Source organism: Rhinatrema bivittatum, chromosome 3, assembly GCF_901001135.1.
Source record: "Rhinatrema bivittatum chromosome 3, aRhiBiv1.1, whole genome shotgun sequence".
Classification (NCBI taxonomy): domain Eukaryota; kingdom Metazoa; phylum Chordata; class Amphibia; order Gymnophiona; family Rhinatrematidae; genus Rhinatrema; species Rhinatrema bivittatum.
This window is the reverse complement of record NC_042617.1, coordinates 582,659,885-582,676,948: the sequence shown is the minus strand read 5'-3', so window position 1 is coordinate 582,676,948 and position 17,064 is coordinate 582,659,885. Positions and strand designations below refer to the sequence as shown.

The 17,064-nt window shown below is 45.8% G+C and overlaps 1 protein-coding gene across 2 annotated transcripts in view; it reads left to right on the top strand.

Moving 5' to 3' along the window:
* FNDC1 (fibronectin type III domain containing 1) overlaps positions 1–17,064 on the top strand; it is a 341,854-nt gene that overhangs the window by 209,553 nt on the left and 115,237 nt on the right. Inside the window, exon 15 of one of the 2 annotated variants that reach the window (XM_029596631.1) lies at positions 10,403–10,622. The exons of the other annotated variant lie outside the window; for it this stretch is intronic. Coding sequence (XP_029452491.1) covers positions 10,403–10,440 — 38 coding nt within the window. The 3' untranslated portion in view covers positions 10,441–10,622. Of the gene's footprint in view, positions 1–10,402; positions 10,623–17,064 lie in introns of those variants that run through there. 2 annotated transcript variants of the gene reach the window in all.

Below are 17,064 nucleotides of genomic sequence, written 5' to 3'. Positions count from 1 at the left end.
AACACTCACTATGACCACTGGAGACCTCCTCCCAGAAAATGGTACGAGCAGTACACAAAGAAGCTTTCCATCTTAGCTCTGCACCAAAGAGGTGGCCACTGGAACCCAGGGCTGTGGAGTTCAAACCATAGATCAGTCAGTGTGACCCCGGGAGTCCTCTCCCCAAGGATGCTCTGCACAGTATAGAGAGGAGCTTTCCAGCTCAGCTCTACTCCAAAGGGTATGGGGGCCTCTGGAAGCCGGAGCTGTGGAGCTCAAACCCTGGATCACTCCCTGTGACCCCAGGAGTCCTCTCCCCAAGGATGCTCTGCACAGTATAGAGAGGAGCTTTCCATCTCAGCTCTACTCCAAAGAGTATGGGGGGCCTCTGGAAGCCGGGGCTCTGGAGCTCAAACCCTGGCTCTCACTCCCTGTGACCTCTGGCCTCCTCTCCCAGGGGATGCTGGGAGCAGTATGCAGATGAGCCTTCTGGTCCTCTTCTACTGCAAAGGCAGGGTTGCCAGGTTTTCATGAAAGAACGGGCACTATTTTCCAAAACAATAACCCCGAAAAAAGCCCAGAGCACATGAGATTAAAACTACTTTTATTAAAAGCTATTTATACAAGGAAAACACTTAAAAAAATACTTTTGTGAGGGTAATAGCTTGCAATGGTATTTAACCCCCTAAAAATGTCCATCAGATGTTTGTGGATTACATAATCTTACATAGATTGTTCCAGACAGGATGCGCTAAAAGTAAATTTTTAAACTCCCAATTCATTATTCAGTATTGGCTTCTATTTAGCCCCCCTCCCGTGCAGGCCAGGTGTATGGCTGACAGGTGCCCCACCAGTCCAGTCGCAGCCCCTCAGCTCTGTAGCTCCTTCAGAGTGAAAAATTAAAAAACAAAAACCAGGGCCCCTCACACTCATTCCTCCCCCTCCAGGCACCTTTTCTTTTTGTTGCCAGTTAAGTGCTTCATTCCCTTCAGCACTGAAGCCGCTGCACTGCATAAAATCTTCCTCTGTCTCCATGCCCTATTGCTCCTTGTCAGTGTCTGTCTGCCCATGCGCTCCTCTGAGGATGGACAGGCCTCATCGGCAGCAAGTGAACATAACACAGTTTACAAGACAGTCTTTAAGTAATTACATTTTAAATTAATGCAGAAAAAAGTTATTACTTAGAGATGCAGAATTTTAAATATTTTGAGCAGAATTTCCCTGGAAATTCACTGTAAGAGTGTCCCTTCCACTCGCTCTCCCTACTCCCCTCACCACTTTGCCCTCTCAGGCCCCAACTGCCAGTATCTCTCCCCTCCACCTCTAGGCTCAACTCCTTCCACTCTATTGCCACTCCCAGACTTTGACCCCGTTCTCAGTACTGCCCCCCACACGGGCTCCCTTTGTCCCTCCCTCTCTCACACACATGCTTCCTCTTGCTAGTACACATAAACACACTCTCATACAGGCTCCCTCACTCTCTCGCACACACACACATTCCCTCATACGGGGTCCTCTCTCTTGCATACACACCCACACAAGCTCCCTTTCTTTCACACATACACATCCTCACACAGGCTACCTATGTCTCTCTCTCACACGCAGCCCTTCACACAGGCTCTGTCTCACACATACACAATCCCTTCACACAGGCTCGCACCCTCACATACACACGATCCCTTTTTCATACACACGAGCTCCCAATCTCTCACACACTGTTGTCAGCACACCCTCGCTCCCCGACGCCACCACGTCATTCCCCCCATCCCCACCGGATGCTGTTAATTTTGATTACTAGTGCATAGGACACACTCCTTATTTTTCCCCTATTTTGAGGGGAAAAAAGTGTGTCCTATGCACCAGCAAATACAGTATCTCACAGAAACTTTTTACTTTTTATAAAAGTTTATTCCAGGAAACTGATATCACTACATGGCTCTTCCCAAACACAAAAAAAAGTCTTTAGCTAATCTGCAGATGAGCTTTCCAATCCTTTTCTACTGCAAAAAATGTGTGGCCTCTGGAAGCCGGGGCTGTGGAGTTCAAACTCTGGATTGCTTGCTGTGACCTCTGGACTCCTCTCCAATGGAATGCTGGGAGCAGTATGCAGATGAGCCTCTGGTCCTCTTCTACCTCTACTGCTGTCAATATGTTCCTTCTACGAAGCCCTGTCTCTCACTCTCCCACACATAGGGGACAGGCAGGCATAGGTGCACACAAGTTCACAGAAGTAAGTAGGCAACCTCACACAAGCATACACAAGGGCAAGCATGCAAAAACACACGCAAGAACACAGAGATGCACATAAGCGTGCAGAAGCAAATACGAGCTCATGCAAGCTCGCAAAAACATGCACAGGCTCCCATAGTTGCACACACTGGTTCGCACACACACACAGGCTCACACACAGGCAGGAGTAAGCAAACACATACACACAGGCACAACCACCCAGACTCAGGAACAGGCACACATATAGGCACAGGCACACACACAAATAAATACATCCTTCCCCAAATACATATACGCACAGGCAGGCACACAAAGAAAGGCACAGGCTTGCACACACACATACAGGCTGTTATAGACCAGACTATCCAAGCAACGCCGGGCTCATTTCACTAGTTTATATAATAAAGTGTAAAGCTTGTTAATATAGCTGTGCTTACAATAAGATATTACAGGAAGAGTTGGTTCACATTGAGATCTAGTTTGCTATTTTATTTTTCATATTTGAACAACTACAAGTGTAGTGGATGTATAGTGTATTTTTTAGTTCAGAGAGTTTTCTTTATTAAAATATCTTTGTTCTGTGGCATTCACTGGCTCACTGTATGGAATATTAGCTGAGTCTTCTGGAGCTTTCTGCTTTTGCAATTATTGTTGGTCGTTTTGTGGGCTGATGCTGTGCTTGCCAAATATTGCACATTGACTATGACAGCGAAAACTAAAGGCTCTGGTTTTAAAATGCATTTACACGCTTAAACCTGAGTTTTACACGTACTTTACTCAATCAAGTGGGAGTTTTGGAAATTGGTACAATAATGCCATTGAATTGTCTGTAGGATTTACTTGCTTAAGTGCACTTTTCTCTAGTAAACGGCTTTTGAAAATTGCTACGGTAATATGCTAGATTTAGACATGCAACTCGCTTGAAAATCACCTCCAAAGATTTTACTGCATGCCTTCCAACACCTAACCCACTCAGCTAAATAAGTGGCTGCATGATAAATTGAGGAAGAATTTCCCCTTTGGAGCAAATACACAAAAATATTATCAGTTGGTGTATTTTAGCTTTGTAAATATAGTGCGGTTTTAGAGTTAGGATGAAAAAAGCAGTTTAATTTTGATTTTTTTTTAAAAACCAGCATTTATCTTGCAAATTATTAGTTAACCCCCGAGCCTCCTGATTACAAGGGAAGAGTGTACCATGGGGTGGGAAGAGCAGCCCGGAGGACAGAGAGCGTATTAGAGATGTGCATTCATTTAAAACAAATGGGAAAGCCAAACTGAGTCCATTTTATCTTTTGGTTTGTTTTCCCCAAAACAATTGCCTGGTGGCTGTCAGACACCCAAAATATTTTGAGTTATTCATTTACACCCGGATTTTCGATGGCCGGGCCCGGCCATGCGCGTGAACCCCTGTTAACGCGCAGAAGTGCCGGGCCAATGAAAAGGGGAGGGGGGGGGGGCCAGGGTCTGTGCAGGGAGGGGAGGGGCGGGGGCCGATCAGTACAGACCACTTTTGGCCCTATTTACCAAGGCTTTTCTCCCATTCTGTGCTAATGGGAAAAATGTTTAATAAATAAGGTCCTCAGTTTGCAAGCCGTGTGCACTGTTTGTGGAAGTGAGTAATCCTCAGGTGTGGGGAAGAGGTTCAATCTGCAGGAGTATCAATGCAGGCAGTGCTGCTACTGGAGAGGAAGGGGCTTGCAGAGCGCCTTCCACGGGTCTCCTGCTGCGCTCCCCGCCCCGGCTGCCGCCCTGCCCCCAGACAGCAGTGGGGGTGTGCTTATGGGAAAAATGTTTAATAAATAAGGTCCTCAATTTGCAAGTCGTGTGCACTGTTTGTGGAAGCGAGTAATCCTCAGGTGTGGGGAAGAGATTCTGCAGGAGTATCAATGCAGGCAGTGCTGCTACTGGAGAGCAAGGGGCTTGCAGAGCGCCTTCCACGGGTCTCCTGCTGCGCTCCCCGCCCCGGCTGCCGCCCTGCCCCCAGACTCAGCAGTGGGGGTGTGCTTATGGGAAAAATGTTTAATAAATAAGGTCCTCAGTTTGCAAGCCGTGTGCACTGTTTGTGGAAGTGAGTAATCCTCAGGTGTGGGGAAGAGATTCTGCAGGAGTATCAATGCAGGCAGTGCTGCTACTGGAGAGGAAGGGGCTTGCAGAGCGCCTTCCACGGGTCTCCTGCTGCGCTCCCCGCCCCGGTTGCCGCCCTGCCCCCAGACTCAGCAGTGGGGGGGTGTGTGCGCGTGCTGCCTCGAAATCTGCTCTGCCGTGGGCAGCTGACCTGTTCCACCGCGGTCCCTGCAATCCTGGACCCTCGGCACTCTCCGCTTTTTTTTTATTACAGTAGAGTGAGTTCCTGTCTGGCCGCCTCCCCCTCCCCCCGCGTGGGCTGCCGAGTGGCAACGCAGCAGAGGCGGACAAGGAGCCCAGCCTGGGATCGACTTTGCTTGCCAGCGACTGTTTTTTTTTTTTAAAAATTTTACTTAACTTTTTATTTTCAACCCCCCTGATAGGCGGAGGAAGACAGGCGGCAGAGTCACGGTGGGGAATCAAACAGGCCGCAAAACAGAAAAGCAGCTGCGCACGAGCCGTGCTGCGACCGGTGGGGACCTTGCTCGTCCAGAACGCGAGGGACAGAGGCGGCAGAAAACGGTTAAGCCTGCACGGAGCCGGGGCACTGATGACATAGGATGCTGCACCTTTTTTCTTTTTTTAAGTGTTTTGCAGTTTGCAGTGTGTGAGGCAGTGAGACAGACACAGCAGGGGCATTTTGAGCGGGACATTTTCGCTGCCTGAGGCGGCCGCCTCACCCTGCAAGCTTTGGTTCCCAGTCTCCTCCTTACTTCCACTTCCTAGCTGCAGTCCTCCGGGACTACTCCTGACTTTAAAGAAGCATTGAAAAGATCAGCCAGCACAGCCGCCAGGACCTTCTCAAAGTTCCCTTAGTACCCTTGGATGTATCCCGTTGTTATAATTAGTGAGGCTTGGGTGGACCCTTGGACCACTGGGGCAGCTGACCACGCCCACGGGGGGAAGTCCCGTGAGGGGCCACAGGTCAGGCTCAGCTGAGGACACACAAACACCGAGATTGATCTTTTATTAGACAATGTGGTGGAGCCACCAGAGGTGGCAGTGGTGAGCGGCAGAAGTAGCCCGGCTGGGCTGGTATCCCTCAGGCGCTGGGACAGCGACTCCTCCGGTAGCAGTGCCGTAGTGGAAAGAACTGAGAATAATGAGTACAGTGGGATATGTACAAAGCCCCAGTATGGAGAACCCCAGGATAGGGAGAGCAGGCCCTCGAGGAGCGAGTACCTGATCCCTGAGAGCTGAGAGGCTTGAAGGTAATGTACTCACACAGCGGTTCCACGTAGGAGATGGCACCAGGGCTGGAACCGGGGCAGGCCCTCGAGGAGCGAGTACCTGGTTCCAGGGAACAGCTCTGAGGTGAAGGTGGTAGTACTCACTGGTGTTGAATCCTTCCAGGCAGAAGAGAAGGTAGGAGCAGGCAGCGAGTCAGGGAACATGGGCCCTCGAGGAGCGAGTACCGGTTTCCTGATAGAGACCTGAAAAGCAAGTGAGGCCCCCGAGGAGCGGGTACCCCATTAGCGTTAAGAGTCCAATGGAAGATTGGAGAGGCAGAGTAGCTGGGTACGGAGAGCGAATCCCATCCGTAGAATCCCCCTTGCTAACTCAAAGGCTAGCAAACATCGTAGGCTTTAAATATCTGGGCAGCGTGACGTCATCACAGGGGGACTCCGCTGAGGTTCGCGCCAAGTATGAAATAAGAGTGAGGGCCGCGCGGCGCGCGCGCCCTAAGGTACCAGCGGAGCATGGCGGGAGGCTGCGCCCAAGCCGGTCCGGGGACGCCGGAGAGGACGGCAGGCAGACGCCACTGCAGCCAGGCGTCTATTCATAGCGAGAGGAGGTGCAGAGAAAGAAAGGTAGGCGGAGTGAAGCCGTCAGGAAGGGACGGTTGCAACACCCGTCCGGCCCCCATCATTTTATTGACTTTCGGGCGGATTTTAAAAGCCTTGCTCGCGTAAATCCGCCCGGATTTACGCGAGCAGGGCCTTGCGCGCAGGCGGCCTATTTTCCATAGGCCGCCTGCGCGCGCAGAGCCCCGGGACGCGCGTAGGTCCCGTGGTTTTTGGAAGGGGGCGTGGCGGGGGCGTGGCGGGACCCGATGACGCTGCGTTTCGGGGGCGTGGCGTTTCGGGGGCGGGACTGGGGGCGTGGCGCCGGCCCGGGGGCGTGGTCCAGGCCTCCGGACCAGCCCCCGGGTCGGAGGATGGCGCGCCAGCAGTCTGCTGGCGCGCGTAGATTTACGTCTGCTTCTCGCAGGCGTAAATCTACGGACAAAGGTAAGGGGGGGGGGGGTTAGGTAGGGGAAGGGAGGGGAAGGGAGGGGAAGGTGAGGGGAGGGCGAAAGAGAGTTCCCTCCGAGGCCGCTCCGATTTCGGAGCGGCCTCGGAGGGAAAGGAGGCAGGCTGTGCGGCTCGGCGCGCGCAGGCTGCCCAAAATCGGCAGCCTTGCGCGCGCCGATCCAGGATTTTAGAGGATACGCGCGGCTACGCGCGTATCCTCTAAAATCCAGCGTACTTTTGTTTGCGCCTGCTGCGCAAACAAAAGTACGCGATCGCGCAGTTTTTAAAAATCTACCCCTATATGTTTAGTTAGCTCCTTATGAATGTACTGTTCTGAAAATCGTTTGAGGTTTTCCCCTCACTTCCAATCTTATTTGTGTTCATTTTTATAGTCTTGCTCCTGGCTCTTTCACAGTGAACACCAAACAGAAATATTTATTAAGCAATTTTGGTTTTTACTTCTCAGCCTCTACGTTTTCCTCCCCTGTCACTGATATATCTAAGAAAGTGTCTTTTTACCATGTTTTACCATATTTGCTACTTTTTTTCTTACATATGCATCTTTGCATTCCTGATTGCTTTCCAGATAATAATGCCCGTCATCCTCTTTCTGTGATCTCTCATAGTTTATGAATGCTATAACTTTTCTCCCTCTTAAGTAAACCATCGCAGCCTCTTTTTCCTTTATTTAGTTTCCTAATAAAAAAGTTTAGTGGCTTTTATAATATCTCCTTTAGCTTTGCCCACTGCTCTTCTACTGCCACCAGGTTTTCCCATCCAGCTAATGACTCCTTGAGGTTGTTACACTCGCCTCTCGTGGGAGAGCCCCGTGGGTGGCATCACTTACCCTGATGCCAGCCAGACGCTACTGCTCCATGAGGCAGGCAGACGCCGCCAGCAGTTCCATGCAGCTGGATGCCACTGACTCGCGGCAGATGCCAATGCTCCTGCTATGCACTTCCTTAGGCACGCGCGCGCACGACATGGTTTCTTTTAAAGGGCCCGCGGTGGGAAAAGCTTGCTGTGCCCTCAGATGATGTCACTGCTCTTGCCCTATAAAAGGGATCTTCGGACATCTAGCCTTTTTCCTCAGCAAGGACTTCTGGTTCCTGTCTCATCCTGGTTCCAGTCCCAGTCTTGCTCAAGCCGTCTTCAGCTCCGCTCCAGTCTTCAGCTCCGCTTCATTCTTTAGCCTATGCGAAGTTGTCAGCCTCAGCTTTGCTTTCTCAAGTCTTCAGCCTTGCCTCCATCAAGTCTTCAATCGCAGCTTTGTCTTGGTATAGACTCTTGGACTCTTGTCATAGTCTGGCTCGTGCCAAGACTTGCTCACTTGCCATTGGCACAAGCCTTAAGGCACAGCCCACAGGGTTGTGACAGTTGCACCATGGCAAAAGGGGTTCACGCTCATATCATTCGCAACAAATTGCTGAGACCATGAGCTCGGTGAACGCATCCCCACAACGGGCCATTGTTAACTTGATCACCGAGTTGCAGGAGCAAAAAACAGAATTGATTGGTCTCCTGCACCAGTTCATGCAGCAGGCCCAGCAACAACTCAGTCAAGTAAAGGATTCTCTATAGACCGTGTCTCAGCACTTAGATATGATACAAGTCCAACATCCGACTTCCATCTCAGTTCCAGCTCCAGGAAATCCCATGAAGAAGATCCCATGCTACTGATGCAATTAATAGCAGTGGCTATTCCCTAAGTAAAATTGATTAATAGCAGTTAATGGACTTCTCCTCCAAGAACTTATCCAAACCTTTTTTGAACCCTGCTACACTAACTGCACTAACCACATCCTCTGGCAACAAATTCCAGAGCTTTATTGTGCGTTGAGTAAAAAAGAATTTTCTCCCATGAGTCTTAAATGTGCTACTTGCTAACTTCATGGAATGCCCCCTAGTCCTTCTATTATTCGAAAGTGTAAATAACCGATTCACATCTACTCGTTCAAGACCTCTCATGATCTTAAAGACCTCTATCATATCCCCCCTCAGCTGTCTCGTCTCCAAGCTGAACAGCCCTAACCTCTTCAGCCTTTCCTCTTAGGGGAGCTGTTCCATCTCCTTTATGATTTTGGTTGCCCTTCTCTGTATCTTCTCCATCGCGACTATATCTTTTTTGAGATGCGGCGACCAGAATTGTACACAGTATTCAAGGTGTGGTCTCACCATGGAACGATACAGAGGCATTATGACATTTTCCGTTTTATTAACCATTCCCTTCCTAATAATTCCTAACATTCTGTTTGCTTTTTTGACTGCTGCAGCACACTGAGCTGATGATTTTAAAGTATTATCCACTATGATGCCTAGATCTTTTTCCTGGGTGGTAGCTCTCCTGCGCAGTTCTCCCGCCCTTCCAGCAGCAGCAGGGAAGCAGCGTCAGTGCTTTTTACCCTTCCTCCTCTGCCAGCTGTACTGTATACCCCCACAGCACCTGAAATGTAATCTGCTTTGAAGTGGCAAAATGCAGAATATAAAAAAGTAAATAAATAAAATAAATACTGTGGTGTTTGACTGCACAGGCCTGGTCCCTGCCAGGCCACAGGGCCCCTCACAGCTCTGATTTATAGCAAAGCCGGTAGAAGAGGAAACAGGCAGTCGCAGATAAGAAGCACTGTAACTGCTTTCTTCCTGTTGGTAGGGGAGTGATCGGGGAGGGTAACACACATAGTAACGTACTAATGACAGAAACGGTCCAGCGAGTTGCTCATAGTAATAACTGGCACCCCGTGCAGGTTACCCCCGTGCACCCTTTCTTCATTTCCAACATCTGGCCTCTAGGGATCCGCAGTGTTTATATCGTGCCCTTTTGAATTCATTTACTGCTTTCATCCTCACCAGCTCTTCTGGGAGGGCATTCCAGGCATCTGCCACCCTCTCTGTTAAGAAATATTTCCTCTTGTTAGTTGTGAGTCGTCCCCGTGGAATTTCATTTCATGACACCCCCCCTGGTACTGCAGCTTCCTTTCCAACAGAAAAGGTTAGAGGTTTGTGCAGCATTAAGATCTGTATCATATCTTCTCCAGGGTATGCATATTCAGATCCTTCAGCCTCTCCTCACAGGTCTTGCACCATTTTTGGACACTTTTCTCTGGACCATTCTTTGTCTATTCCTTTTGAGATTTGGTCTCCGGAGCTGAGCATAGTTCACTTTTCCGGGTGAGCCCTCCCCAAGGACCTGTATTAAGAGCATCATCATCACCTCAGTATTAGTGAAGCTAGTGGCTAGCACCTCACTTTCGCCCTGGTGTCCAGAGTTGAGCCTGTCGATGTGGACTGGAGCCTTATCAGGTTGCTAGCCTTAGGATGTGAAACGTAAGATCTCTTCTTCTCGTGCGGGGCAGGTTTTATTAATAACATAAGAGGGAACAGATCATCTACACCTTTGTTAGCTTGTACATAGCCGTAGAGCAGCAGCTTCACAGTAGTCGCAGTCGGTCAGAATATTCCAGTAGCTTTCACATATATTACACATACTACCAGGAGTGTGAATGACTGCGGCTAATTCTGCATTATGTCTTGCACATCTCACTGACTCTTCCAGATACACAGGAGATGGCGGCACCAATGTATAAAGCAGAAGCTACCAGCAATACTTGCAAGAGGCAATAAATACTCACTACACCCCCATTATTATTATTATTATTAGTTGATGGTACTGATTCCTTGCTATAACACTGAAGTGGGGACTATAAAATTCGACCATCGTACAATATTTTAAAATGTTTTCTCTTTTATTTTTTATACTGTCACAATTTTTTTTTTGTATTGGGTATATCACCCTGCCCTCCAGTTTCTCTCCCTTTCTCTCCCTTATCATGCAGATCTTTCTCAAAATAGAAGAGGGGAAAAGTTTGGATGATGAAAGCCAAGTCTACTTTCTAATCATAGCTCAGCAAGGCGAGAAGGCAGGATTCAGATCTGACCCTGTAACAACTTGGAAGTAAGGACTGGAAGCAGAGGCCCTGGCACTCACGTAGCCGGGTCTGCCTGACAGATTACGCAGGGGACACAGGAGGCTGGATGCTGAGAGGGATGGGCCAGCTTGGTCTTTTTCTGCCACCATCTGTTTTGTTACTATGTTACATCACAAATAAATGTTCGTCTTGCATTAATGCCTAATCCATGCTTTCAGTGGGGAACCACTTTGCAATTAGACATGGTCCACCAGAACAGTGGAAATTACATCACTGCCAAGACGAGGGCTGCCAGAGGCTATGGATTTCTCTGTACTGCTCTTAAATGAATCCGAAAAATACTCACTTTCACCTAATTTTTTTAATGCACCAGTGGAAAGAACTACTGCTTAAACGTGAAGTTTGGGAATGATGCCCGGAGCAGTGTCAGTAGACTTCTCTTTAATGTTTTAAATATAACGAGCAAAAAAAAAAAAAAATAACAATAATAATGGTCTCAACCTGATATTTCTCTGAGGAACAAAGGCTTGTGTTGCCTTTGATTATTTAACATTTGTTCTTGTGCCAGTCTGACTGCTTATGGATGGCATTAGTTACACGCAGGATATGTATGACTTCAGTTGTTTTTGGCAGTCTTTAGTGCATGACAACAACAAAAATATTAGAGGTGCAGACTTAGTGTAATAAATACTGAATATATATATATTCTTAAAACTGGCAAAGAAATCCAGCCCTTTTTAAAGACAATATAATAGTTCAAGTGTGTTTGATTGTTACACTGGCTTCCCTGCTCAGTTCTGGTAATGTTCTTGTCTCCCATCTATATCACAATTCGCATTGCATAAAAGATTTCAGTCTTACAAGCCAATTTTGACATCGGGAAGTTGTAAAAAGTTGGCAGTTCACACAAGCACAGAACAAGATGTAATCAGGGAGCAGAGAGAGGCAAAACATAAAAATTCCACCCGGCATGTGAGCTTTATGAGTGCACTGGAAGAAAAACTGAACCAGTTTGATACGGGGAATCAAAATACTGTAACCATGCTAGAGACATAAAGTTGCTGGATGGAATAAATGACTGCTTCATGGAGCAATTGGTTCAGGAAGCAATGAGAGAGGGAGCTATTTTAGATTTAATTCTTAGTGGAACGCAGGATTTGGTGAGATTTGCAACAGTGGCAGGGCCACTTGGCAACAGTGATCATAACATGATCAAATTTAAACTAATGACTGGAAGGGGGACAATAAGTAAATCTGCAGCTCTAACACTAAACTTTCAAAAGGGAAACTTTGATAAAATGAGGAAAATAGAAAAAAACTGAAAGGTGCAGCTGCAAAGGTTAAAAGTGTTCAACAGGCATGGACATTGTTTAAAAATACAATCCTAGAGGCACAGTCCATATGTATTCCACGCATTAAGAAAGGTGGAAGGAAGGCAAAACGATTACTGTCATGGTTAAAAGGTGAGGTGAAAGAGGCTATTTTAGCCAAAAAAACATCCTTCAAAAATTGGAAGAAGGATCCATCTGAAAAAAATAGGAAAAAGCATAAGCATTGTCAAGTTAAGTGTAAAACATTGATAAGATAGGTAAAGAGAGAATTTGAAATGAAATTGGCCGTAGAGGGAGAAACTCATAATAAAAACTTTTTAAAATATATATGAAGCAAGAAACCTGTGAGAGAGTCGGTTGTACCGTTAGATGACCGAGGGGTTAAAGGGGCTCTTAGAGAAGAAAAGGCCATTGCAGAATGACTAAATTAATTCTTTGCTTCTGTGCTTAGTAATGAGGATGTTGGAGAGATACCAGTTCCGGACATGATTTTCAAGGGTGATGAGTCAGATGAACCGAACCAAATCACTGTGAACCTGGAAGATATAGTAGGCCATATTGACAAACTAAAGAGTAGCAAATCACCTGGACCAGATGGTATGCATCCCAGGGTTCTGAAGGAAATAAAAAATGAAATTTCAGATATATTAGTTAAAATTTGTAACCTATCATTAAAATCATCCATTGTACCTGAAGACTGGAGGGTGGCCAATGTAACCCTAATATTTAAAAAAGGCTCCGGGGCGATCCGGGACACTATAGACCAGTGAGCCTGACTTCAGTGCCGGGAAAAATAGTGGAAACTATTCTAAAGATCAAAATCCCAGAACATATAGAAAGACATGGTTTAATGGAACAAAGTCAGCATGGCTTTACCTAGGGCAAGTCTTGCCTCACAAATCTGCTTCACTTTTTTGAAGGAGTTAATAAACATGTGGATAAAGGTGAACTGGTAGATATAGTGTACTTGGATTTTCAGAAGGCGTTTGACAAAGTTCCTCATGAGAGGTTTCTAGGAAAAGTAAGAAGTCAAGGGATAGGTGGCAATGTCCTTTCGTGGATTACAAACTGGCTAAAAGACAGGAAACAGAGAGTAGGATTAAATGGGCAATTTTCTCAGTGGAAGGGAGTGGGCAGTGGTGCCTCAGGGTTCTGTATTGGGACCCGTACTTATCAAAATATTTATAAATGATCTGGAAAGAAATACGATGAGTGAGGTAATCAGATTTGCAGATGATACAAAATTATTCAGAATAGTTAAATCACAAGCAGATTGTGATAAATTGCAGGAAGACCTTGTGAGATTGGAAAAATGGGAATCCAAATGCAGATGAAATTTAATGTGGATAAGTGAAAGGTGACGCATATAGGGAAAAATAACCCTTGCTATAATTACACAATGTTAGGTTCCATATTAGGAGCTACCATCCAAGAAAGATATCTAGGCGTCATAGTGGATAACACATTGAAATTGCCGGTTCAGTGTGCTGCGGCAGTGAAAAAAACAAACAGAATGTTGGGAATTATTAGAAAGGGAATGGTGAATAAAACGGAAAATGTCATAATGCCTCTGTATCACTCCATGGTGAGACTGCACCTTGAATACTGTGTACAATTCTGGTCGCCGCATCTAAAAAAAGATATAGTTGCAATGGAGAAGGTACAGATAAGAGCGACCAAAATGATAAAGGGGATGGAACAGCTCCCCTATGAGGAAAGACTAAAGAGGTTAGGACTTTTCAGCTTGGAGAAGAGAAGGCTGAGGGGGGATATGATAGAGGTGTTTAAAATCATGAGAGGTCTAGAACAGGTAGATGTGAATTGGTTATTTACTCTTTTGGATAATAGAAGAACTAGGGGGCACTCCATGAAGTTAGCAAGTAGCACATTTACAACTAATCAGAGAAAATTCTTTTTCACTCAACGCACAATTAAGCTCTGGAATTTGTTGCCACAGGATGTGGTTGGTGCAGTTAGTGTAGCTGGGTTTAAAAAAGTTTTGGTTATGTTCTTGGAGGAGAAGTCCATTAACTGCTATTAATCAAGTTGACTTAGGGAATGGCCTCTGCTATTACTGGCATCAGTAGCATGGGATCTTCTTGGTGTTTTGGGTACTTGCCAAGTTCTTGTAACCTAGTTTGGCCACTGTTGGAGACAGGATGCTGGGCTTGATGGACCTTTGGTCTGACCTATTATGGCATGTTCTTATGTTCTTAAAGAATGATAATTGCCTCAAGTATAATTGAACCAATAATGTGACGGACTTTGTGTTGTCTATAAAAGTATTTTCTAAAATGAGCATATGTAATACTCCCAAATCTATGGAGTAACTGTTAAGTAGATGATAAAGCACTACATTGTCAGTAAAATTGCAAACTATAATTTTTTGTTTTAAGTTGTAATGATGAATACAGCTTCTCTCTTGACACTTGCCCGCTCTCCTCTTCCACTTACCTGCTGTGTCTTCCTTTTTCCAGGTCTTGTTCCAAATGTCTCTCTTCTGGTCTTCCTTATCCTTCATAATAATTTCTAGTCTTCCCCACGCCTTTTTCTCCTTCCCACCCATTATTTTTCTAGGCTTATCTCCCGCTGTATTTCTCTCCCAGCATCTCTTACCGTAAGAACATAAGAGCTGGCATAAGAACATAAGAACATAAGAAATTGCCATGCTGGGACAGACCAAGGGTCCATCAAGCCCAGCATCCTGTTTCCAACAGAGGCCAATCCAGGCCACAAGAACCTGGCAATTACCCAAACACTAAGAAGAACCCATGCTACTGATGCAATTAATTCTTCAACATACATCGATATAAGGGAATACTTGTGTAATGGTGTTTTTTGTACGGTGGCTATTTTTAAGGGCAACCAATCTGTGGCTGTCCTTGTATTCGCCCCGTCTATTGCTCTTTATTATCAAAATCTTGAAGTCATGTAATTTTTCTGTCACAATTTTTCTTTTTGATAAAACCCCAACTCCCTGTTGGCTGAGGCGACCCGTTAGTGAGTGAATAAATACTTATCGAGGCATCTGTCTCTGTAGCTTCTTACAGGATCGCTTCTGCTTGCCCGACATGGGCCATGTTTCGGCACAGATGTGCCTGCTTCAGGGGCTACAGGAGGGGTAGCTACTGCGTCCTGCTGGGTACACAGTGGCTGGTATATCTTCAAGTTTAAATTTTCCGTGCTTCTGGCCGTGGACGACGCCTCACATGAAAATGAGGCGTCGTCCACGGCCAGAAGCACGGAAAATTTAAACTTGAAGATATACCAGCCACTGTGTACCCAGCAGGACGCAGTAGCTACCCCTCCTGTAGCCCCTGAAGCAGGCACATCTGTGCCGAAACATGGCCCATGTCGGGCAAGCAGAAGCGATCCTGTAAGAAGCTACAGAGACAGATGCCTCTAAGTATTTATTCACTCACTAACGGGTCGCCTCAGCCAACAGGGAGTTGGGGTTTTATCAAAAAGAAAAATTGTGACAGAAAAATTACATGACTTCAAGATTTTGATAATAAAGAGCAATAGACGGGGCGAATACAAGGACAGCCACAGATTGGTTGCCCTTAAAAATAGCCACCGTACAAAAAACACCATTACACAAGTATTCCCTTATATCGATGTATGTTGAAGAATTATTACTGCAAGGGAAGAGGTTGGTTGATACTGATGCAATTAATAGCAGTGGCTATTCCCTAAGTATAATTGATTAATAGCCGTTAATGGATTTCTCCTCCAAGAACTTATCCAAACCTTTTTTGAACCCAGCTACACTAACTGCACTAACTACCTTCTCTGGCAACAAATTCCAGAGCTTTATTGTGCGTTGAGTGAAAAAGAATTTTCTCCGATTAGTCTTAAATGTGTTACTTGCTAACTTCATGGAATGCCCCCTAGTCCTTCTATTATTCGAAAGTGTAAATAACCGAGTCACATCTACTCGTTCAAGACCTCTCATGATCTTAAAGACCTCTATCATATCCCCCCTCAGCCGTCTCTTCTCCAAGCTGAACAGCCCTAACCTCTTCAGCCTTTCCTCATAGGGGAGCCGTTCCATCCCCTTTATCATTTTGGTTGCCCTTCTCTGTACCTTCTCCATCGCAACTATATCTTTTTTGAGATGCGGCGACCAGAATTGTACACAGTATTCAAGGTGTGGTCTCACCATGGAGCGATACAGAGGCATTATGACATTTTCCGTTCTATTAACCATTCCCTTCCTAATAATTCCTAACATTCTATTTGCTTTTTTGACTGCTGCAGCACACTGAGCCGACGATTTTAAAGTATTATCCACTATGATGCCTAGATCTTTTTCCTGGGTGGTAGCTCCTAACATGGAACCTAACATCGTGTAACTACAGCAAGGGTTATTTTTCCCTATGTGCATCACCTTGCACTTGTCCACATTAAATTTCATCTGCCATTTGGATGCCCAATCTTCCAGTCTTGCAAGGTCCTCCTGTAATGTATCACAGTCTGCCTGTGATTTAACTACTCTGAATAATTTTGTATCATCCGCAAATTTGATAACCTCACTCGTCGTATTCCTTTCCAGATCATTTATATATATATTGAAAAGCACCGGTCCCAATACAGATCCCTGAGGTACTCTACTGTTTACCCTTTTCCACTGAGAATATTGACCATTTAATCCTACTCTCTGTTTCCTGTCTTTTAACCAGTTTGTAATCCACGAAAAGACATCGCCTCCTATCCCATGACTTTTTAGTTTTCGTAGAAGCCTCTCATGAGGGACTTTGTCAAACGCCTTCTGAAAATCCAAATACACTACATCTACCGGTTCACCTTTATCCACATGTTTATTAACCCCTTCAAAAAAATGAAGCAGATTTGTTAGGCAAGACTTCCCTTGGGTAAATCCATGTTGACTGTGTCCCATTAAATCATGTCTTTCTATATGCTCTACAATTTTGATCTTGAGAATAGTTTCCACTATTTTTCCCGGCACTGAAGTCAGGCTCACTGGTCTATAATTACCAGGATCGCCCCTGGAGCCTTTTTTAAATATTGGGGTTACATTGGCCACCCTCCAGTCTTCAGGTACAATGGATGATTTTAATGATAGGTTACAAATTTTAACTAATAGATCAGAAATTTCATTTTTTAGTTCCTTCAGAACCCTAGGATGCATACCATCCGGTCCAGGTGATTTGCTACTCTTTAGTTTGTCAATCTGGCCTACTACATCTTCCAGGTTCACAGTGATTTCGTTCAGTT